Source organism: Erythranthe guttata, chromosome 1 (genome assembly GCF_056151865.1).
Source record: "Erythranthe guttata isolate IM_541 chromosome 1, IM_541, whole genome shotgun sequence".
Taxonomy (NCBI): domain Eukaryota; kingdom Viridiplantae; phylum Streptophyta; class Magnoliopsida; order Lamiales; family Phrymaceae; genus Erythranthe; species Erythranthe guttata.
In genome coordinates, this window is record NC_142533.1 from 2,120,117 (window position 1) to 2,144,284 (window position 24,168).

Below are 24,168 nucleotides of genomic sequence, written 5' to 3' on the forward strand. Positions count from 1 at the left end.
ATATTTTCTTATAAATGAGGACCAATCAAACCAGCCCTTTTGATTTCATCAACTTGCAGGTTGGATAACTCATTGACTTCACAAAAGTAAACTCCTCTGAATCCTAGATGAAACTGTAAAATACAATATACTAATACACATAGCACAGCCCATTTTGGGTCCCACATCATAACATTTAGATTTAGTTCCTGATGTGATAGTTCAGGTTCAAACTTCCAAAATGCTGTCTTATATGTCTATATGCATTTTGGTAATCAAACAATAATCACTCTCTCAAAAGAGCTAAACAAAATTTAAGCAAAAGATATGGAGAAGAAAACTTACAGCAATCCCATTCTGTATCTCTTCTTTTACTTATTCACTTTAAAGATTTTTTCGACAGCCCAGATCCCTGTAAGAGTAGGAGTGGTGCTAGATATGGATGGTTACGGAAATATGTCATTCAACTGCATATCAATGGCGCTCTTGGATTTCTACGCTACACACGGTCATTATAACACGAGGCTCGTGCTCATCAACCGTGACTCCAGAGAAGGCGTCATCGGGGCAGCTGCAGCAGGTACTCGGCCTAAAGAAAAAACACACAGCACACACTCACGAAGAAAACGAACAAAAAAATTAAAACGTAATCAACTCCTATTAGTACCATGTTTACTCTGTCAAATGCTTTTTGAATAGGATGAGTATTATGTGCCTTCTTCAGACATTGATTTTTTTTATGTTGGTCATAACTTTCAGCAGCATCACCTTGTTCCAACTTCTAATAAGCTTACTTCAAGCAGAATTCAATTCACCTGCCGAAAGTCAATACACTGATTTTCTTGTTCGTGTTATGAGGTTTATGTATATATATATATATATATATATATATATATATATATATATATATATATATATATATATATATATATATATATATATATATATATATATATATATATATATATATATATATATATATATATATATATATATATATATATATATATATATATATATATATATATATAGAGAGAGAGAGAGAGAGAGAGATTATTAAACTACTTGGCAATACAGAGATACTAAAAGCTTGAGTTTTCATGAACCGAAAAGTGAAAGCTTGAGTTTTCATGAACCGAAAAGTGACATTGAAATATTATAATTGTTTAAGATTCACTCTCAAGATAGATTTTTTTTACAAATGAGCCTTTTTTACTGAGTGCAGCACTGGACTTACTGAAGAATGTTGAAGTGCAAGCCATCATAGGCCCAATGTACTCGGGACAGGCTAACTTCCTTATTTCTCTAGGACAAAAGGCCCAAGTTCCAATCATTACTTTCGCAGCCACAAGTCCTTCTCTCTCATCACTGAGGACTCCATATTTCGTTCGGGCTACTTTAAAAGACTCTTCACAAGTAGGCCCCATAGTTGCAATTATTCAAGCCTTTGGATGGAGAGAAGTTGTGCACATTTACGAGGACAGTGAATTTGGAGAAGGGATTCTACCATTTTTGAATGATGAACTGGAAAAGGTAAATGTGCACATACCTTACAGGAGTATCTTTCCACCTTTAGCAACGGATGATCAAATTGCTGCAGAGCTTTACAAGCTGATGACTATGCAAAGTAGAGTTTTCGTCGTCCACATGCTAACCAGTCTTGCGTCTCGCCTCTTTACCAAAGCAAAACAAATAGGAATGATGAGTAAAGATTATGCATGGATAATAACAGATAGCATCACAAATGATTTACATTTAACGAATCGTTCTGTCATAGATTCAATGCTAGGGGTAATAGGAGTACAACCTTATGTTCTACAGACAAAGGAGCTGGATGAGTTTAGAATTCGATACAAGAAAAGTTTTATGGAGAGCAACCCAAGAGCCCTTGATGTGGACATTTACGGGCTATGGGCTTATGACTCGGCAATTGCACTAGCCATGGCAGCAGAAAAGGCAATACTAGGAAATACTACATATCGAGCGGCCAACGTGTCTAGAAATTCTACAGATCTTGAAGCCATTGGAGTATCAATAAGTGGACCAGAGCTGATTCAGGCTTTATCAAGTATCACGTTTACAGGTCTTGCTGGAAATTTTCTATTAGTTAATGGCGAACTCCAAGCACCTCCTTATCAGATAGTCAATATAGATGGTCCTCGAGCTAGCGGCATTGGATATTGGACAAAAGAGAGTGGAATTGTCAAAGAACTGAACTTCACAAGTGCAGACAAAAACACATATTCTACTTCCAAGTCGAATCTCGGATCCACTATATGGCCAGGCGACCAATCATCTCCACCTAAAGGTTGGGTGATCCCAACAAATGGGAAAAAATTAAGAGTAGGGGTACCTAATGTTCTCACTAATTTCGTACGTGTTACTTGGAATTCTGACAACTCCACAAAAGTGGAAGGATACTGCATAGATGTTTTTGCTGCGGTGATGGCAGCACTACCATATGGCGTGCCATATGAATACATTCCATTTGGAACACCTGATCACAAGATTGCTGGAGATTACAATGATTTGACCTATCAAGTGTACCTTGGAGTAAGTATCTTCTTTTTTCCTATAATTCTAAATCCAAACACATGTTGATCAACATAGAAAGCTTAAACTAACTTTTTTTGCTGATCGATGAACAGAACTATGATGCTGTGGCTGGAGATGTAACAATCGTAGGAAATAGGTCACAGTACGTCGACTTCACTCTGCCTTATATCGAATCTGGTATTTCAATGATTGTACCGATCAGTGATGGTACGAGGAAAAATGCATGGATATTTCTGAAGCCACTGACTTGGGAACTGTGGTTGACAAGCTTTTGCTCATTTGTTTTCATTGGGTTTTTGATTTGGATTCTTGAACATCGAATAAATGAAGATTTCAGGGGGCCTCTTTGGTATCAAATTGGCATGATATACTGGTTTGCCTTCTCTACCATGGTCTTTGCTCACAGTAAGCCACTTTCCATATTTACACTAAGGTCCTTTTTGCTAAATGTTACATTAAAGCAAATTCCAGGCCATGTTTTGGGGAAGGCGTGATTTTATAAATCATATGGTCAGCTTTAGAAGGTTAAATCTTAATTTATGGATACGTATAATGCTTTAGAAGGTTAAATCTTACTTAATTTATGAATACGTAATAAGATACACAATATTTCCCGACCATTTGCCATTGGTTTTTTTGCAGAGGAGAGGGTGGTAAGCAACTTGGCCCGTTTTGTGCTCATAGTATGGTTTTTGGTGGTACTTATACTAACCCAAAGCTATACTGCCAGTCTTGCATCCATGTTAACAGTCCAGAAGCTGGAGCCAGCAGTTACTGATATTACTGTTCTTATGAGAAACAAGGACTATGTAGGCTACTCAAACACATCATTTCTACATGGATTTCTGAAAAAATATTTTAATGAATCGCAACTTCGGCCATTCTACTCAGACGACCATTTAGATGAACTTCTCTCTAAAGGGAGTGGAAATGATGGAATAGCTGCTGCCTTTCAAGAGATCCCTTATATTAAGATTTTTCTAGGCAAATACGGTTCAAAGTACATGATGGCCGGACCCCCGTATAAGGCAGATGGTTTCGGTTTTGTATGTTTCTGGCCGAATTCTGCTGAAAATACTCTGTATAATACTGTTCATTTTTTTCTCATTCTAAAATCTCTTTTTTCTTCTTTGAAGGTTTTCCCATTAGGTTCTCCTCTAGGACCTGATGTTTCAAGAGCAATTCTGAATGTCACCGATGGCCAAACGATGGAGGAGATTGAGAGGAAATGGTTCGGAGATAAGACAGATAATCCAGATTGTAACACCTTACGTCCACACAAAAATCTTGGGCTAGGAAGCTTCTGGGGACTCTTTCTAATAGCAGGAATAGTTGGAGTTGCAGCCTTAATATTCTACGTGATTACATTCCTAAGTGAAAATTGGAGCGTCATAGAGCGCTCCAGTCCTGAATCCAGTATGTGGAGCAAGATCGTGAAATTACTGCATACGTTCGACAACAAAGATTTGCGATCTCACACATTCAAGGAACTTCAACAGAGTGAGAGAGATTATAATGTCTTTTGTAGTGGTTGTATGGGGAGGGAAATGAATTCACCTCGTGAAAGCTACCAACAAAGCCCACAACATCTCTTATTGGGCTCTCCACGCGTAAATGGCTTACGAAGTCCTGTTTATGGAAGTCCCTCATTTAATCGGAGCTCAGCAGAGAATGCAACTACAAGTCAACAAGGTGAATCGTCTAGGAGGATGAAGGGAAAGATTGAGCTTGCTGATCGGAATTAAAACGAAAAAACAACCTCAACATCCGCACATGGGATTCATTGAGGATGCCAGATAACTTGTTTGAGGAGGTGTTATTGTAACTTATAAATCTGTTTGCTACATGTTTCATTTTATTTTCCTTAAATCCTCTTCTTTGGACTTGCACCAGCAAGTTCTCTTCTGTTTCCTTTCATGTTCGAACCTTTGTACTCTACTATAATTATGAAATATGAATTGGATTCTGTGTTGGTTATCTATACACATCTAAAATTCATCCCGGTTTAAATTTTAGGTTAGGTGCTTCAGTGACACTTGTAGTCAAACTTTTAGTATGAGGGTATTCCTAAGGAGTGTGTCCAAATATAGACCTAAAATCATGTCGTAGAACTCAAAGTTTGTGGTCTTAGAAACTTCTACTCACCCCTTCCACAGTCCCACTAGAACTCCTCCTCGTTAAAGTAAGTGCCTACTGAGGGATGCCATTCACTAAGAGTCCATACATATTCTTTTAGGAATTTCAACAAACACGAAATAGGCATCAACACCAACACTAACAAAAAAACACAGAATACCCCCTCAAACAATAGTTTCTACAATTAATCCCAAAAAATAAATCAGACACATAAATAGAACACATTTTGTTATAAGCATTTCCAATCAAGATTAGGTCAGATATACTCGGCGTTGAACGAATCCAAAGTGGTTGATATAAATAGAGAAAGAAAAAAAACACATATACAGCAAGTGGTAATATTAAAAACAAAATCCGAGAGAGCGTTTACCTTGTAAGATTAACAGTCTCTTTCACACTCTTCTTCTTCTTCTTCTTCTTCGTCCAGTCAAGTCAATATAAAAAAATTCAAAAAATCGCCTGTGTTTTTTTCAAATTGCATGAGAAATCGAACTCGGACTCGAACTCGGTATCAATTGAACCAAACCGTAACCACTCACTCAAGTCGATCTCAAACCCTATGGAGAAGAAAATTACCTGCAGCGGCAATCCAATTATGTATATCTTCCTTCACTTGCTCATCAATTTGAAGATCTTCACGGCCAAAATGGCGACGGCGCAGATTATTCCGGTGAGAGTTGGGGTTGTGCTGGATATGGATGATTATGGGAAGATGGCGTTCAACTGCATATCAATGGCGCTTACGGATTTCTATGCAACGCATGATCATTATAGAACGAGATTGGCTCTCACCAATCGGGACTCCAAATACGACGTCGTTGGGGCAGCTGCAGCAGGTAATTAATTAACAGTAACACGAATACTAATTAATTGCACTCTTTCTGCTTCTTTTTAGGTGGCATTTTTTTTCATTTTTTTTTTTCGAAAATCTGATTCAAATTAGGAATTTGGAAAGAATAAAAAAATAATAATAATTCAATGTTTGTCGTGAGTAAAAAATCAGTTCCAAAAAAAAAATCGAAAAATCGGAAATTGAAATTTTAAAAATTGGAATAAAAAGATCTTATCTTTGGAATTATAATTTTTTTGAACAAAATCGACAAAATTCAAAAATTCTATTTTTTATTCACCTAATAAGTTTTATAATAATGTTTCTCAAAAGAAATAGTTTTATAATAATATTGATATTATATATGTAATTTTTGGGAAAATCGGAATTCATGAAATTAGTTCTGGAAATTAAATCAGATTGAAAATAAAGTATCGTATGTATTTACCATTATGATCTAAAAAAATTGAAACAAAATTGGAAATCATATTTTTTTGGAATTCAAAAATAAAATATTGTCCCAATTAGAAATTTTCGGTTCAAAATTGTCGGAAAATGCCAATTCCAATTTCCTCTCCTAATTTTATCGAATTACTCATAAATCTATTATGTTGATTTATTATGCATAAACTTTGGTTATATATTTTTAGATTACTAACCCAAACTCATTTTCTCCGTTGACCAAATAAAAATTGACACAAATACTCCTAATTTTCTAACATTTACAAAAAAATAATAATAATAATAATATCAATTAAATAAATAAATATTTAAAATCAAACTATTATTATTTGTTTGTAATTGTTTTTTTTTTTTTGGGTATATTTTGTAATTAATATGATATAAAATTTATAATTTTATTTTATTACATGAAAGTTTTGTTGCACGTGACGAAATTCAGGTTTGGACCTACTGAAGAATGTCCAAGTGCAAGCAATCATAGGCCCTATGTTCTCTGTCCAAGCCAACTTCCTTATTTCTCTCGGACACAAAGCTCAAGTTCCCATCATCACCTTCTCAGCCACAAGCCCGTCTCTCTCGTCTCTCCGAAGCCCGTATTTCGTTCGGGCCACTCTAAACGACTCTTCGCAAGTAGGCTCCATAGCCGCAATCGTCCACGCCTTCGGTTGGCGAGAAGTCGTCCCGATCTACGAGGACAACGAGTTCGGGGAAGGGATCATACCATTCTTAACCGACGCATTGGAAAACGTGAACGTACGCTTGCCGTACAGGAGCGTCGTCCCGCCGTTAGCGACGGACGATCAGATCGTCGCCGAGCTGTACAAGCTGATGACCATGCAGACACGAGTTTTCGTCGTCCACATGCTGACTAATCTCGGGGCCCGCCTCTTCGCGAAAGCGAAGCAGCTTGGGATGATGAGTAAGGACTACGCGTGGATAGTGACGGACAGCATTACGAACGAGTTGATTTCGATGGACCCCACCGTCGTCGAGTCCATGCTGGGAGTAATAGGAGTGAAGCCTTACGTGACGAAGACGAAAGAACTCGACGATTTTACGGTCCGTTACAAGAGAAGGGTTCGCCAGACCAATCTTAACGTGTACGGGCTATGGGCTTACGACACGGCCATCGCACTCGCCATGTCAGCAGAAAAGGCCGGACTCGACAATCTTACGTATCAAGAATCAAACACGTCGACAAATTCCACCGACCTTGAAGCCTTTGGTGTATCGTTAAATGGACCGAAGCTCATCCGGGCTTTATCGAGTATCGAATTTACAGGTCTTGCCGGAGATTTTCAATTGGTCGACGGTCAACTCCAAGCGCCTCCGTACGAGATAGTCAACGTGGTGGGCCCCGGAGCTCGAGTGATAGGATACTGGACGAAGGAGAATGGAATCGTCAAAGAGCTGAATTTCACGAGCGTCTCGGACGACAACCTTGGGTCTATTATATGGCCGGGCGACAAATCTTCTCCGCCTAAAGGTTGGGTGGTACCGACAAACGGGAAGAAATTGAGAGTCGGGGTTCCTGCAAAAGTTGGTTTCACCGAGTTCGTGCGCGTTACGTGGAATTCGGACAACACTACTAAAGTGGAAGGATATTGCATAGATGTTTTCGATGCAGTGATGGCAGCATTGCCGTATGGTGTGCAGTATGAGTACGTTCCGTTTGCAACCCCCGATCGTAAGATGGCTGGAAACTACAACGATTTGGCGTATCAGGTCTACCTTGGAGTAAGTATCGTCTTTTTACGTACGAACTTAAAAACGAAAACTATGTTTGTCGACTGACTATTTTTTTTTATTTTTTTATGCTGATTCAACGAGCAGAAGTACGACGCTGTGGCTGCAGATGTAACGATTTTGGGAAATAGATCAAAGTACGTCGACTTCACTCTGCCTTACACAGAGTCCGGTATTTCGATGGTTGTACTGATCGAAGAGGACAAGAGCGAAAACGCATGGGTGTTTCTCAAGCCGCTGACTTGGCAGCTGTGGTTGACGAGTTTTTGCTCGTTTCTTTTCGTCGGATTCTTGATTTGGATTCTTGAACACCGAATCAACGAAGATTTCCGAGGCCCTTTTTGGTATCAGTTCGGAACGATTTTCTGGTTCGCCTTCTCCACTATGGTATTCGCCCACAGTAAGTCCCTTTTATCGAAGATTAAAACCGACTTAATTTACGGATACGCAATAAAATTACGCGTAATTTATTTTTACAGAGGAGAGGGTGATAAGCAATTTGGCTCGGTTCGTGCTGATTATATGGTTCTTGGTTGTTCTTATACTAACGCAAAGCTACACCGCCAGTCTTACGTCGATGCTGACTGTTCAGAAACTCCAGCCGACGGTAACCGATGTGAACGTGCTTATTCAGAACAAGGAATACGTCGGCTACTCGAAAACGTCGTTTGTTTTCGGAGTTCTCAAGAAAATGAATTTCGACGAGTCGCGGCTTAGGCCATTCACCTCATTGGAGCAAATGGACGAACTTCTCTCCCGAGGGAGCGGAAACGGTGGCGTAGCTGCTGCGTTTCACGAGATCCCGTATATAAAGTTGCTCCTCGGCAAATACTGCTCAAAATACATGATGGTCGGGCCCACGTACAAGACTGATGGTTTCGGATTCGTACGTGTGTACATATACGTCTCCGTTTTACATTGTCAAAGTTTTTGTTCGAAAATCTTTTTTTTTTTTGGCAGGTCTTTCCGATAGGTTCTCCTTTAGTACCGGATGTGTCGAGAGCAATTTTGAATGTGACCGAGGGACAAAAGATGGTGGAAATCGAGAGGAAATGGTTCGGGGATAAGACGAAATGTCTAGACTCGAATGCGTTGCTTTTACCGAAGAATCTCGGGCTAGCGAGCTTTTGGGGGCTTTTTATGATTGTAGGAATAGTCGGGATCGCAGCTTTGATAATCTACGCAGCTAAATTCCTAAGCGAAAATTCGACCGTCTTAAATCACTCCGATCCCGAATCGACGACGTGGAGTAAGATAATACGGTTGATAAAAAATTTCGACAACAAAGATCTGAAGTCGCATACTTTCAAGAAACACAAGCCGAGCGAGAAAGATGATTATTATGATGTCGACGACGATCCGTCAAATTTCTCGCCTACTACTTACGGCCACTCGAGTCCCGTTTTCTCGAGCTCCCCGGAACAGAACACGGAGATTGATCCGAACGAAAAAACGAGCGAACAAACTGCAATGCCAGCAAACGAGATTCATTAGAGGTTTATGAAAAATGATTATTGTGGTGGTGTATGAAGTACATATACCACATTCAATAAAAAGTTCATGAATATTAGATATTGATGTATCTATATCTACTCATGGCTTAATTTCACTTTGAATCCTCGAAATATAGTATTTTGGCACTTTGTACATTGCACCCTCAGAAATAAATAATGCCACTTTGTACCCTTTTAAGGTATTAAATCATTCACATTGTACCCCACTAATATTTTAATTAAATACTCTCAATAAATTATTTATTCTTATGTAGATCTTTGATTGAAAAAATGTGAATTTTATTTTTATTTAATTTTCAAGTAATTTAGTGAGAAAATAACTTAACTGTTGATGAAAATAAACAATTTAAGTTGACAATTTCCAGCAGAAAAATAATGGGGTGCAATATGAATGATTTATTACCTTTGCTATTATTTTTTTTCGAAGGTTCAAAATGCCAAAATGCTATATTTCGATGGTGCAAAGTGGAATTAAGCCATCTACTTATTCATGCATTTTTTTGCTTATATTCATCTATCCTATCATATATTGTAACTTGAAATTCATGTATACACAAACACACACATACCCATATTGGTGCGTGTATGAAAATGAACGGTGATGATAATGTACTCATGTAAACTTCATCGGGTGTAGCATAAATTCGACCGCCTCTATACATTGATATGTCAAAACTTTCCTAACTCATTTTTTTTTATGTACAAAAGATGCTTTACTATTTATTACAGGTGATAAAATACAAATATTAACTAGGGTAAATATTTCTGTAGGCATTGCTTCAAGTTCTGGAAGGTGATCGGTTTCGACACGAACGAATCCATACCGTTAGCGAAACAGTCGTCGCCACTCTCTGATAACGCATTCGCTGTCATCTGCATGCACAAAAATCAATCCATGATTTGTCACGAAAAAAATAAAGCAATTTCGAATTTACGAGGCCTAAGTATATAGATACAAGAATCGATTGCTTACAGCTATAATCGGAATCCTGTTTCTCGATTTTTCTCGTCTCGAATTTGAAGACGGCAATTGAAGCTCGATTCCTGCCTTCACTGCATTGTCCCAATTTCCGGTTTCTTCAAATGATCGAATCAATCTCGTCGCCTCAAGACCATCCATCACCGGCATGCATACATCCTGTAAATATTAATAATTCAACCATTTAAAAAAAAAAACCCCGAAATTCGAATTGGTTGCTTTAGCTAATTAATTACCATTAGAACAAGATCATAACATTTGCACTGAACCGAACGAACAGCTTCAGCTCCGTTACTCACGACATCTATACAATGCCCCAACTGCTTCATCATCGATTTCGTCACCATCACATTTATCTTATTATCCTCCACAAGAAGAATCCTAGGTTTTTCCTCCTCGGTTTTCGGGATTTCAAGACACTCAGAACTCACGCCCGTTTCAACTTTATCGTATTTTTCATCACGACGGCCTAAATTCAAATTATCCGACGATGAACCTAAGTCGTGACTCGTCGAACACTCAGCGTTTCCCGAACCGATCTCTTCACACGTAATAATGTGACTACTACTAGAAGGTGATGTAATAGTTTCTTGAGCATTGCTCGGTGAAGAAAGCTTCTGGATCCTTCCGGAACTTTGAGACGAAAATAAAGAACCCAAAGTCCTCGGTGGAAACACAAAAACCCCTGAATTTAAATCGTCGTCTCTAACATTATCTTGATCGTTTTCCATGTCTGAATATATTTCATCGGAATCGTCCGAATTTTCGAAGGTCGGCGAAACTCTGTAGGGTAAGACGAAGGTGAAAATCGATCCGGAATGTTCTATGCTAGAAACAGTTAAATGTCCTCCCATTAGCTCAACCTATTTATCATAAGACAAAAATTAATGTAACAAAAAAAAAGTATTAATAATTAAGACAAACATTTGAGAAATTAATTTTATTACCAATTGTTTACATATTGCAAGGCCTAATCCCGTCCCGCCGTATTTACGAGCAGTGTCTGCACCGGCTTGCATGTATTTCTTGAACAGAGTTGGTATAGCATGTTCTGCCATATTATTTAATTAACATATAAATTCAGCAAAATAAAGTTTAAAAAAAAAACGGAAAAAAAAACGATATTTTTAAGTAAATAAATAATACCTGGTATTCCGATGCCGGTATCGTAGACATCGCATCGAATCCAAACTACTTGTTCCACATTAGTGTTGGAATCACTTACATTGTCTTCCTCCATCGGGACGCAGTTTCTCACGTTTTCAGGGTCGTTTTCGTCATTTACGTTACTAGTGTTCGATGACTCATCAGTTGATTGATTCGAAGAATCTGTCTCGGAATCTTTTATGATTCCATTTTGAGGCTCTGGAACCACATAAAGCCTTATCCCAACCTTGCCTTCATGAGTGAACTTGATTGCATTGCTGTTAATATAAATAAAAATATTATTAATATGAATTTTCGTATTTACATTTTTTCGTGAAGTAATATTTTTGAGGTTTTTTTTTCGAGTACCTGATCAAGTTTGTGAGGATCTGACGAATCCTTAGGACATCTCCAACAACCTTAAAAATCGAAAAAAACGAGTCTCCGTTAAAATTTTTAATATGCTAATCGGTTCTTGATTATTAATTAAGATCGAATAATTAATTACCTCGACAGGAACATCAACCGATACGTTTCCTTCTAATGTAAGTAGTTTCTGTAATGATGCAGCTGCTGTTTGTAGTACATGGTTTACTACCTCTCTTGGTCTGAATTTTGTAGCTTCCAATTTCATAACTCCTAAAAAAAGTAATAAATACAAAAAGATAAAAAATTAGTTCTTTTGCTAATAACAAAATAAAAAAAAAAAACAAAAAAAAATAAAAAAACACCTGATTCGACTTTGGAGAGATCGAGGATGTCGTTGATTAACTGAAGAACTAAATCTCCCGAAGAAAGCATTACACTCAATAACTTGCGTTGTTCTTTGTCGAGTTTAGTGGTCGAAAGAATCTCGGCCATGCTTACGACTCCCGATAGTGGAGATCTTATTTCGTGTGACATTGTAGCCAGCATTTGTTTTGCTCTCATCGATTCCTCTGCAAACAAAAAAAAATATTAATTAAAAAAATAAAAAAAACAATCGACACCGTACGTTAAAACGACATTGAATAATAATCGACCTGTGATATGGATTGTTTTGTTGAGCTCTGTCTCTTTAGCCTTTTGCACAGCCATCTCTTCTCTAAGCTTCGCCATCTTTTCTCGTTTCCTCACCTTAAAAACGGGACGAAAGAAAATTAAGTAGACAGTTAAACAATCTACAAAATTAATCAAACATATAATTTTATTACATGCATGCATGTAAAATTATTACCTGATCAGTTACTTCCATTCCCATATAATTGACACCAATTGTCTCACCAGCTTTGCTGAAAACAGGTTCGGCGTAAATTAAAAAAGTTTTCGAACCGAAAAGCTCGGTTTCGAAAGTGATTTCCCTCTTTGCGGGGATTCCTCTTTCCATAACTTCTTTCTTGAAATCCTGAGATTCCTTCACTCCAGCTCCTTTGAATATCTCCACATCCGTTTTCCCTATTATATCCTAAAAATTAAAAAAAAAAAAAAAAAAAAAAACTAAAATCAGTTCACTAATTCGGAAAATCCGTTACGAAAAAAATTGCATGTCGTTATTGCCGTTTGATTACCTCTTCACGCAAACTCGGAAAATGATTGAATATAAATCGATACCTCAGTTCCTTATCCTGCACAAAAAAAAAAAAAAAAAAAATCATCCTCAATTAAATGAAGTTAATCAAGAAAATTATAAAAATATATATACACACACATACCTGGTGACCTATAACAACAGGTGCATTTTGGAGGACAAAATGCAAGAAATTATCGGCCCGTTTCAAAACCTGCGATAATTCCTCGACCGGAGAAGATTGCCTTTCCAAATTCTCGATACTCTCCTCCAATTTAACCAACAGAATCTCCTCCCTCCTCAAACTAGCTTCTAGAAGCTTCTCAAGGCTCAAAGCCCGTTTCTTCCAGAACATTCCGCTATCATTTTCTTCGTCCACCTCAACTTGTCGATCTTCACCACAAACAACATCATCCCTTTTTCTCACCGGAAAATCTTGATCTTGATCTTGATAAAGATACCTCATACTCTCGTCTAGGATCGAAACAGGGCGTTTGTCGCCACCGTATTCGTCTTTTTCGAACCTGTGCTCCTCGAGTATTTCGAGTTTCTTCAGCTCGACGGCTTTTTGCTGCTTGCTTAAGTTGACCAGTTCTTCCTGCAAGAGACGGACGGCGTTTTCTTGCTTGTACTCCCAGTTCTTGACGAGGTTAGCCAGTTGCCAGTTTCCCTTGTCGCTGTAGTTTGTCAGCTCCATAAGACGCTTGAAATCGACTATGTTCGGCTCTTTGATTATCGTCACCTCTTCTAACATGTCTCTGTCCGATAATCCCGGTCTTTCGATGTTGAATTGTCGCCCCGCTTCGTTTATGTCTTCGGGCCACATCGAAGACAGGACAACGTCGTCCATTTCTTCTGATTCTTCTTCGGTCTCGATTTCCTCACAGCCCATTTTTTCGACGAAGTAAATCTCGATTTTTTCGATGGATCAAGACTGAAAAGTCTCTGGAGAAAAATGGTGATTGAAGATCAACCTATTCAGGCACTTGTCAACTTATTAATTATTGAAAATGCAATCTTGATTTTCTGATTTTCTGTAATTTACAGTAAAATTCAAAAAACAAGAATCAAACAGAACAGAGTTCTTTACACATGTAATCCACCATTGTCTGAATTAAAACAAAAACCATGTTCATTCATCACTTGAATACTTCAAAAAATCAAAATCCCAGATTAAAAAAAAAAAGAAAAAAAAATACTGACCTTTGTATCTTTCTCTCTCCCGTCAAGAACGTGTGCACTGTGTGTAGACAGAACTAGCTAGGAAGAAAGAAAAAGAGGGTTACTAATTTTGTTTTTCTATTTATAGGAGCTGATGATAATTTATTTATTTTTTAAGACAAGAGTAAAAAATTGTTTATTCTGTTTCGAACGTGTTCACTGTGTGTAGTGTGTGTTGGTGGTTGGGTGCATGGGGATGCGTGCACATGCTGAAAAGGCTCCAATGGCGGTTTAGTGTTGAAGATTTATATATATCCAGCCTCCTTTTTTTAATGATCGGATTTGTGTTTACTTTCGGAGTATCTGTTTTTGTATAACGAGAATTTGTCTACGTTTACACAGATCGATAAACATACATGATTTCACTTCATTTAAATATTTCTTTCAACCGACACGTATGCTATTTTAGAGAGAGAGTTTTTTAATGGAGGAGGAAGTATCTGGACTGTACCACCGCCCTTTTTTAAAGGGGACGCACTACGGCGGCGCGTGTATGCTACCTTCGGAGTTGGGGCGTTGTCGTGCTGTGCTGAAACAGAAACTCCGACGGTCAACAAATGTAATTGAAGGAAATTATAATTTTCACCCCTCAAGTTTGTACCTATTTCATATTTGACCCCCTATGTTTACAAACATACACATTTGGCCCTTTATTTTTAATAATTTAATATTTTCTCATTTCCGTCAATTTACTGTTAGTGCATCAACTAAGGCGGTGATGTATAGTGTATACCGCTTGATTTTATTAGTACTAACGAAAAATTGATTGGAAAGACTAAAAGCGTTGAATTTTTGAAATATAAGAGACTAAATTTGTTTTTTTATGAATAAGGAGGGCCAGATATGTAATCGAGATAAACTTAAGGGACGCAAAATATAGTTTTTCCTGCAATTTAGGTAGAAATTGTAATTAATTAAAAAAATGTAAGTACAACTATTTTTTTTCACTTTAGAAAATGAATAAGAAACTATATAAATCAAATTGTAATATTTAATTGGAGTGGGCAGTTTTATTAGTTAGTGGTTAATAATTTTGTCAAATAATTGTTGTAAGAAAAATGGTTTTTTTAATACTAATAAGAGAATTTGTGTTTCTAAAATAAATAAATTAGAGAAATCGTCAATTTGTGTTTAGAAAATGAGAGGATCATGCAATCTGACATTTGTTACTCCAAACACCAATAGAGAATATTAATATTTCAATCCAATATGCATTGATACCCCATTATTATTACTAATGATAATACAAATTGTAATAAAAAATATATTATATAATATATTAAAATATTTATATGTGAAATTCAAATTTAATGCAAGGAAAATAAATAAATTATAAATCGACAAGCTAACAGAAAAAACAGAAAGAAGGTATGATGCACCATGTTAATTCTGTTGGATTATAAATTTTTATATATTAAAGCTCTGAAATTCACGATCATTAAATGTGTGGCTTCATAATGCATTAAAATTCCATCTAATTTAAATTAATTCCCCACTCCCCCTATTTTAAAATATATTTTTATTTATGAATAATTTTATTTATTAATATTATATGCCCATTAAAATTTCAATGATGCATCAACTAAATTTTGATAGCAAAATTGTATAATTTACAATTAAAAAAACATTTATTTTTTAATTTAGATAACTAGCTTAGTGATTTAATCCGTCAATGTCTATAATTTACAAAAATGTATAAAATATGAATTAATATCAATACACATTAGTGCAAGAGACTTTTCCCTTTATTGTAATTAATAAAATAAAAGATAATGGGGGTGAACTAATGGAATCCATCCAATCAAATGAATTACTTAGCAGGACTAATAATTTAACAAGTCTTTTTAAATTATTAAAAGTGATGAAAAATAAAATAAATAATTGATTTTTTTTTGGTTGGAAGGACATGTACATTTGTGGCTATTTAATGTTGTATTAAATTATTAATCAGATTAAATTCTGAGCGGATCAGCCGATATTTAATATAAATCGAATTTCACTAATCTATTGACACGTGGCACTTTTAAGTCATAACTCTTAATAAATCACGCTATTATAATTAGGGTTAGACGGGTTACGGGTTATGCTGGGGTTTTCTTTTTTCTTTTTCTGTTTCTTTTTTTCCAATTATTAGAATCTTAATTATATTTTTATTTAAACTATCCACCTGTCAATCATTCTATGGCATCCGATTTTTCTATTAAAACGGCCATCCGGTCTAAATTTGCACCCATTATTAATATATAATAATGCATTGCACAACTAAGCTTATATATCAAACTCCCATTACTTTGGCCTTTCGGCCTTTACCACAATTGGTCCATGTGACTTTCAATATTCTAATTTATAACCCTTTTGTAGATGGAAAGTGGAAATCAATTTTCAATTAATTAACATTTCACTCTATGCTTTTGGCTTTTTTAGTATACCAATATTTAACAATGGTTTAATAATGTAATTTTTTTTCTTATTATAATGGTAATTGCATTGTGATCGAGGTGGAGAATTGAAGTATTTTGATCAACTAATCGAGGTGGAGCTGAGCTGGAAGATCAATCCACGTGGAAGAAGTGAAAGGAACCGATTAAAGTCACTTGAAAATCTTGGGTGTTGTGGATAACTTACTCTCCGATCCTAGCTAACCATCCGATGAGGTGTCAGCTATTGATTGGAGCCGAAAGGATCAAGACAACTAGAGGGGGAATCTTCTGTAAGAGGATTATATTCCTTACGAGATATAAGGAATGATGAGCTGCTGAAGTTAGCAAGAAACACCCACACTTGCACCATAACACACATACTAGACTAGAAGCGAGATTTCTTGAGCTCTTGTAATATTTGTAACTATGTGATGTTTATAAATCAATAGAGTGCTTATTTCTTCCGTGAATGTAGTTTATTCAAGGCTCAACAATGTAATCCTTTTGCGTTACGTTATTCTTCGTTACATGTAATATTATATTGTTCATAATTAGGATTTTCATTGCACGGTTAGTGTTTGTTCTTTTGTTCACCGATCGATCTGACATACTATAATCTTCGATTAAAATTTAGTAATCGTACAACATAATTTAGTAATTGTACAACATATTAATATAAGCTCAAACAAAACAATGAAACTATAAGCTATATTATGCCCTATATATATAGACCTAGTTTAACCCACATGTCAACTTGGATAAACACACTAGTGCTTATCTGTCCTAATTAGGCATGCCAGCTGGAACTTAATTATCTAATCCTAATTAAGAGCTCAACAATTGAAATACTTAACACTAATTAATCTCCTAAAGCACCATAAGGTGGAAAACCGAAAACATTAATCTAATCCGAAAGTGCTTAAACATGTAATGCAGTCATGATTGATTCTATTACTAGTTAATTGTTATGTAATGATACAATCATTTGTTTTTTTTTTCTTTTTCAAATCAACATAATACTTCCCGGCACTAGCGGAACCAGAATTTTAAGTTTGGGTAGACCGAGTGCATTAAAAAATTTCCGAGGGGCAGCTGTTAGTACTATTTATACACACAAAAAAAAAAAAAAAAAAAAAAAAATATATATATATATATATATATATATATATATATATATATATATATATATATATATATATATATATATATATATATTATATTTCGATATCAATTAATAGAGATTTGAGAAATGTTGGGGGCCGTGGCCCCCCGCCTTATGGCTTCCCCGTCATTTCTTTTTATTATTGTACATTAGCTAGTACCCTACAATAGTTTTCAACAAGAACACTAAAAAAAAGTGAACCATTAATCAATCATTAATCATATTAAATCCATAGAGATCAAATCCCAATTAGGGCTTAATTTGGGCCCTCAAAAAACATACCAATACAAGTTCAAGAAAAGCACAACATTATAAAACACAAAACCCAGAAACACCGCAAGCAAATAATATCTTTTGTGATATGACACTTTAATTGTGACTTAATTTTATACCAAATGTTTTTTGATTTTTGTTTACTTACACTATTCCCATATTTTGAATTTTTTTAGGGTAAATTACGGGTACTCCATGGGGTAAGAGTAAATAATTTACAGATCTGTAGTACTACTAATTACAAATATTCCCCTGAACTATTTTCCCGTCTTACAAACACTCTTACGGAGTTATGAGTAACGGAATATTGAAGATTCTACGGAATATTTTTTCTGAATTTCTCTACCACGAGTAGGTAAATGTTATTTACCCACTCGAGGAGTAAATGTAATATTTTTTCTTACCTCGTGGGGTATATGTGTAATTTACTCATAGTCTGTTTGTTTAATAAAAGGATAATTTAGACAATTCATTCATTTCGTTAGTATTATACCATGTTGTTAATTTCAGGGCTATTTGTAATTACCAATATAACATGAATTTGTAAGTTTTTTAATATCCGTAATTTACCCCCCTTTTAAGCAATCATATTTTGAATATATTATATTTTAATATTTTATATATGTAGTATATATTAAATTTTATGGATAATCTTTTTTTAATACTACAATTGTGGAGTATTTGATACGATTGTGGTTCTTGAACCTTGAGTATTTGCATGCACATATCCTCAAAAAAAGAAGAAAAAAAAAAGAAGAAAAACCCTAAAAACCACACACTAGATTATGCATGCATGCATATTAGTGGGCAACACCACTCCGGAATTCCATGCTAATCCCATTCACGTAATTACAGCAATAGTATTTTGTTTTACCCAATGCAAAATTATGAAATGTTTAATTATGGTAATTAACTATGTCCCAAAAGCTGTTTTAATTAACAGTAATTCCCACTTAAGCATTATTTTTATGCAAAAAATAAAATAAAAAATAATAATAATAATAAAAAAATCACTTCACCTAATTAAGCAGCTTGTAACGATGGTTGCCTCATCTTTAATTAATGGGGTCATTAGCAATACACCCCTCCTATAGATAAAAACTAGTGATATGTCCATAGCATAAATCTTTCTTTGTGAAAACCCCCTAGAATATCTAATTCCATTTTTACCCCTCTAGTAAGTCACGTTTATATTTTTTATATTACACCAATTATTTTCAAATCCCTATTAATTAGGCACATAATCCTGCTAATTAGTTTTAATTATTTACCATCCCTAATAAAACTGCTACTAAATAAAACAAATAAAAAAAAAAAACAGAAAACGAAAACCGCAGCATCGTCTTCAATAACACAGAGATTTGGTTTTCCCCCAAATCAAAAACCTCAAAAAAATCAAAATCCTCTCCTCCAATCTGCAGTCACATTCCAAAATCGAATATGTTTGGTACAAAATCTTCCACACACATTTCCCATTAATAGTCGTTCTGCAGTAGTTGTGTTTGGTAGTCACAAACCAGTGAAGTTGAGTTGCGTAGTCACATTGGAATCTGGGTTGGTTTCTGCAATGAAGAAGCAAGCGTCACAGAAGCGGAAACGAAGACCCAATCCTAATGACATTATGCATCTTGATGCCGGTAAGTCTGCCCACCCAATTCCTATTTCTTTGCGAATCATTTTTTGTGCGAACTGGAATTTTGAAAAAATAATTTTTTTTTCCCCGTAGATCCAATTTAATTTCACTTTAGGTGTTTTTGAAGGGTAATTTATGGTTGCATAAACATGACTAATGGGGCAGCATTCATGTTACCATCGTGACTATATATGACTATGTTACATACACATTGAATTAATGGGTGTTATTAATAGTTAAATTTTGCAGTATAAATATGCTCTGATTTGATTGTGCTATTACAAAGTGTAACTAAATTAGTGTATTGTTGTAATATTTTTATGTAGTCATGTTGATATTAATATTTTTATGTAGTCATGTTGTTTGTGATGTAGTCATATGGAGTCATGTTGTAGACTAGTGTTTAATCACCTCCACTGATATAGATGAATAATGTTAACTGAGTTGGTAAAGTGTTAATTACAAAACAATTTCTGATTATGTAGTTAAATAACACAATACCATCATGACTATATGTGAATAGGCCTGAATATGTAGTTATGTACTTATGAAGCCACATTATCACATTAGCATTATATGAATTTTTAACTTTTTCATTGGGAATGTGACCTGGTTTGATCCTGTGATAAAACCCTGTAATTGCAATGGTGTAATGCTTTAGTAATGTTCTGTAGTCATGTTGATATTAATATTTTTATGTAGTCATGTTGTTTGTGGTGTAGTCATATGGAGTCATGTTGTAGACTAGTGTTTAATCACCTCCACTGATATAGATGAATAATGTTAACTGAGTTGGTAAAGTGTTAATTACAAAACAATTTCTGATTATGTAGTTAAATAACACAATACCATCATGACTATATGTGAATAGGCCTGAATATGTAGTTATGTACTTATGAAGCCACATTATCACATTAGCATGGTATGAATTTTTAACTTTTTCATTGGGAATGTGACCTGGTTTGATCTTGTGATAAAACCCTGTAATTGCAATGGTGTAATGCTTTAGTAATGTTCTGTAGTCATGTTGATATGAAGATTTGTACATGACTACGTGTTGATGCAAATTAGAACCATTTGTTGTTTTATAGTGGATTTACCATTGTATAAACAAAGTTTTGGGGGCAGCAGTCATGTTTGGTATCCGTTCCAGTTTAACCTTTTTTGTGTGCATTGATGTATCATATCCCAGCAATAGTTGTTTGTGGTGTAGTCATATGGAGTTATGGTGTAGTCATTGGGAATGTGACCTGGTTTGATCCTGTAATAAAACCCTGTAATTGCAATGGTGTACTGCTTTAGTAATGTTCTGTAGTCATATTCAAAAATTGAAGATATTTGGTTCAAAATCCTCTCTTCCAATCGGTCTTTCCAATCGGCATTAGCATCGTGTGAATTTTTAACTTTTCCAGTGGGAAAGTGATCTGGTTTGATCATGTAATAAAAACCTGTAATTGCATTGGTGTAATGCGTTAGTAATGTTCTGTAGTCATATTAGTAGAATAATTTGTTTATCGCTTCATGTGTGTTACATTACTCGAAACATGTAAAAAATATTGATGAATATATGTAGTCATGCATATTATTGATTTAGTGTGTAACTGACATAAAATTTAAATTTTACAGATCAAACACGAAAAATGGCACGTCAGGTGCTTGACCATGGTACGTGGACCTCACAATTCAGAGGGAGTTTGAAGTCAATTGTTTCATTCTTCGAGGATGTAACACTTGAAACAGCACATTACGAATGCTTACGGCGTACACCCTTCTACAACTTCGTACTCCCGTTTGCAAAACACAAGATCACAAAGGACAGTGTGATTGGGTCTCAAATTACAGCCCTAACAATCCTGTGGACATACGACAAATCAACGCGGACATACTCACTTGGTGGGAAGTCGCTCAGAATCACACCCAATGATTGCCAACTTATATTTGGGATACCTATCGGCATTCGCAGGATTGATTTTACAAAGTCATTTAAACCGAGAGACGGCCTGGCGTTTCGACGGTTCGCAGAAGATAGCGTGTGTTATCAGACAGAGTTAAAAGTGAAGCTGCTTGAGTGCTTGCAGGGTGAGTCTTTGGTCGACGTTGAAGATGCTGTCCGCCTAATAATTTTGCTCCTCATGTCTACAGTTTTCTTCAACACATCTGCCGAAATAGTTGCATGGTGGATGTTCAAGTACGTTCGAGACATCGATCAAACGATGGCTTACAACTGGCCAATGGGTATAACAGAGTTCCTTCAGAATCAAATACACGTTGCAAAGGCACTCGACAAAACAAAGGGTTGTATTCCACTAATCCTGGTTAGAATCTTATACTTCACTCTTTCATCAAATGTTAGACACTCATGATTTACTAACTAATTTTTTTTTTATTATTCCCGTTGTTTTTTAAAACTGCAGTATTTCATATGCGAGCGAACCAAACTTGTTCAGCCTGTCACAGAAAATGCATTCCCTCGATTCCGGCGTTGGGTAATACAGGAGCTGGCTAATGTTATATCAACTACGGCCATACGAGACATTCAACCCGAGGATGTGAATGACCATCCTTTAGTGCCAACATATACAGAAAGTCAAATCCTAACCGGGCATTTAGCCATGGAAGAGAGCAGTGACGATGAAGCCGATGATACATATGACGACAGTACAGACAGCGAAGAAAAAGAAGCCATGGCTTCTTCTGCACTTCACGAAATCGCCAACCAAAAGTGCACCGAGGGTGAGTATAGCACTGATCCATTCGCGCAAGATGCCACCAAAATCAGGGAAAGGATTGTTGCTGATAGTGAAGCAGATGACGACTCTACTCCTGACATAGATGTCCCTATATCCGTATGGCTGAAGCAACAGTACAGAGAAATGCAACGAGACGTAGAAAAATTGAAAAAAGAAATTGAGGCATGCCATTCTCGTGAATCATCCCTCCAAAATCAGGTTACTCAGCTAACGAACGAAGCAGATGTATTGAAGGGTTCAATCGCAAGACTCGAGTCACAGAAAAAAGCATTGCAGTCACGTGTGAACAGGTACATTTAAATTGTCATATACAGTCATATTGCCAACATATAAAATGCAATCCCATGTCTTTTGGATATTTGGGCCTTTTTAAAAAAATACATCTTAAATCATCACATCACCCCTCCCCCCCCCCCCCCCCACCCCATTATCAGATGTGCATTTTGAAAAAATATTCATGTTCACTGCTATCTTTTTGGTCTGATGTGTATATTCACATGACTATTTAAATATGTATAGTCATATTGTGTTGACTTCTTAAATATAATTTTTTTTTTGTTTGTAGTCATATTACATAGTCACAATCTTTGATCGATTACTCTTTTCAACTCGCAGACTCAATGCTATACCTTCACAGAGCAGTCAGGAGAAGACAAAACATGTCATAATACTAGCAAAGCAAGTAGACGAAGTGAATCTGAAGCTAGCAGATGCCACGAAGCATATCAATGCGCAAAACTCTGAACTGTCAACTTTGAAAACAGAAAACTCACGCATGGCAGCAGAAATCCAACGACTGGAAGAAGTCCAGGTGAGGATGACGCTACTAGGTAACACAGCTCAGGTGCTGCTCGATGAAAAAAGGGCACTCCAAGACAAACTTGCAAAACTTGAAGAGGAACGAGAGCTTGGAAATAACGATTTGCCATCGTTTGAAATACTGACACCAACGCAAACATCCATTGCCCAGAAAAATAAGGATCTTGACGATTCACACGCGCAAAACATCGAGCTACATGTGCGTTTGGCAGAGCTCGAAGCAGCAAACAAATCGCTCGTCCAAAAGCTAGCAAATACGACACCAGAACAATCTGCACAACACCAATCCCGAAACTTAGTCAATCCCGCCTGCGAAGAATCCCATCCATTGCTGATGGAAGATGTGCAATTGACAAATATGAGTGAGTCCGTCGCTCAGATACTGTTCCTAGAAGCTGAAAAAACAATACTCAAATCAGCAGAAAAGGAACATATGGCGACCATCAAAGCAAGAGATGAAAAAATATCTGAACTCGAGGATATAATTGATCAATATTCCAGAGCACTCGACAACCCTAAACCAGACATAGAAGTTCAAAAAATAGACTTCGAAATATGTGAGGAAAAGAACCCGAAGAATCCAAACTCTGCTATAGGGAACCGTACAAGATCCAAAAAGCCAACTGTAACACCTCGTATCACAAAAAAAGCGCGCCGCGATCTCAGGCACAAACACGAACTGACGTATACTGAGATGAGTGATGGCGACCAAAAGAGGGTTAATGCTCTGGCGGATGAACTCTTGAACGGAGAGTAAGACATTAATCATTTTTTTTTTTTTTGCACTCTGTTTATGTAGTGTATGTTTTGTACACTCTAACCATCTCCCTCGTGTTGACAAATTATTGCAGCAAATCAATATGGAAGCATGGAACTACACATATACTTATATCTGACATATTCCACTTGCTCAGGCTCGAACAGACATCGAACAACGTAAACTTTTATTACAGTACATAGTAAATTTTATTTTATAGTCACATTAAATGTTATAATA

At 36.1% G+C, this 24,168-nt stretch overlaps 3 protein-coding genes across 6 annotated transcripts; 2 read left to right on the forward strand and 1 right to left on the reverse strand.

The window, feature by feature from the left end:
* Positions 1-213: 213 nt before the first annotated feature.
* LOC105969348 (glutamate receptor 2.1) lies at positions 214-4,520 on the forward strand. Its single transcript, XM_088816187.1, has 5 exons — positions 214-559; positions 1,205-2,532; positions 2,628-2,940; positions 3,178-3,581; positions 3,672-4,520. The coding sequence occupies exons 1-5, from the start codon at positions 307-309 to the stop codon at positions 4,278-4,280; spliced, it is 2,907 nt and encodes a 968-aa protein (XP_088672313.1). The 5' UTR covers positions 214-306; the 3' UTR covers positions 4,281-4,520.
* Positions 4,521-5,183: 663 nt separating this feature from the next.
* Positions 5,184-9,906, forward strand: LOC105975264 (glutamate receptor 2.2). 2 transcript variants are annotated; one of them, XM_013000442.2, is made up of 6 exons: positions 5,184-5,507; positions 6,402-7,699; positions 7,796-8,108; positions 8,188-8,594; positions 8,669-9,204; positions 9,699-9,906. In XM_013000442.2, the coding sequence occupies exons 1-5, from the start codon at positions 5,231-5,233 to the stop codon at positions 9,200-9,202; spliced, it is 2,829 nt and encodes a 942-aa protein (XP_012855896.2). In that variant the 5' UTR covers positions 5,184-5,230; the 3' UTR covers positions 9,203-9,204; positions 9,699-9,906. The 2 variants fall into 2 exon arrangements, with proteins under 2 accessions (XP_012855896.2, XP_088672225.1); XM_088816099.1 differs by lacking the exon at positions 9,699-9,906 and having other exon boundaries at positions 8,188-8,600; positions 8,669-9,396.
* On the reverse strand, positions 9,839-14,456 carry LOC105975186 (histidine kinase 5). Of its 3 annotated transcripts, none has more exons than XM_088816108.1 (13): positions 14,097-14,456; positions 13,039-13,838; positions 12,895-12,951; positions 12,564-12,791; positions 12,370-12,463; positions 12,079-12,285; positions 11,856-11,986; positions 11,717-11,766; positions 11,348-11,625; positions 11,149-11,252; positions 10,438-11,064; positions 10,196-10,360; positions 9,839-10,095 (listed from the first exon to the last, which is right to left on the reverse strand). In XM_088816108.1, the coding sequence occupies exons 2-13, from the start codon at positions 13,783-13,785 to the stop codon at positions 9,973-9,975; spliced, it is 2,811 nt and encodes a 936-aa protein (XP_088672234.1). In that variant the 5' UTR covers positions 13,786-13,838; positions 14,097-14,456; the 3' UTR covers positions 9,839-9,972. The 3 variants fall into 3 exon arrangements, with proteins under 3 accessions (XP_088672234.1, XP_088672242.1, XP_012855813.2); XM_088816116.1 differs by having other exon boundaries at positions 13,039-13,867; positions 14,097-14,444; XM_013000359.2 differs by lacking the exon at positions 14,097-14,456 and having other exon boundaries at positions 13,039-13,886.
* Positions 14,457-24,168: the final 9,712 nt, after the last annotated feature.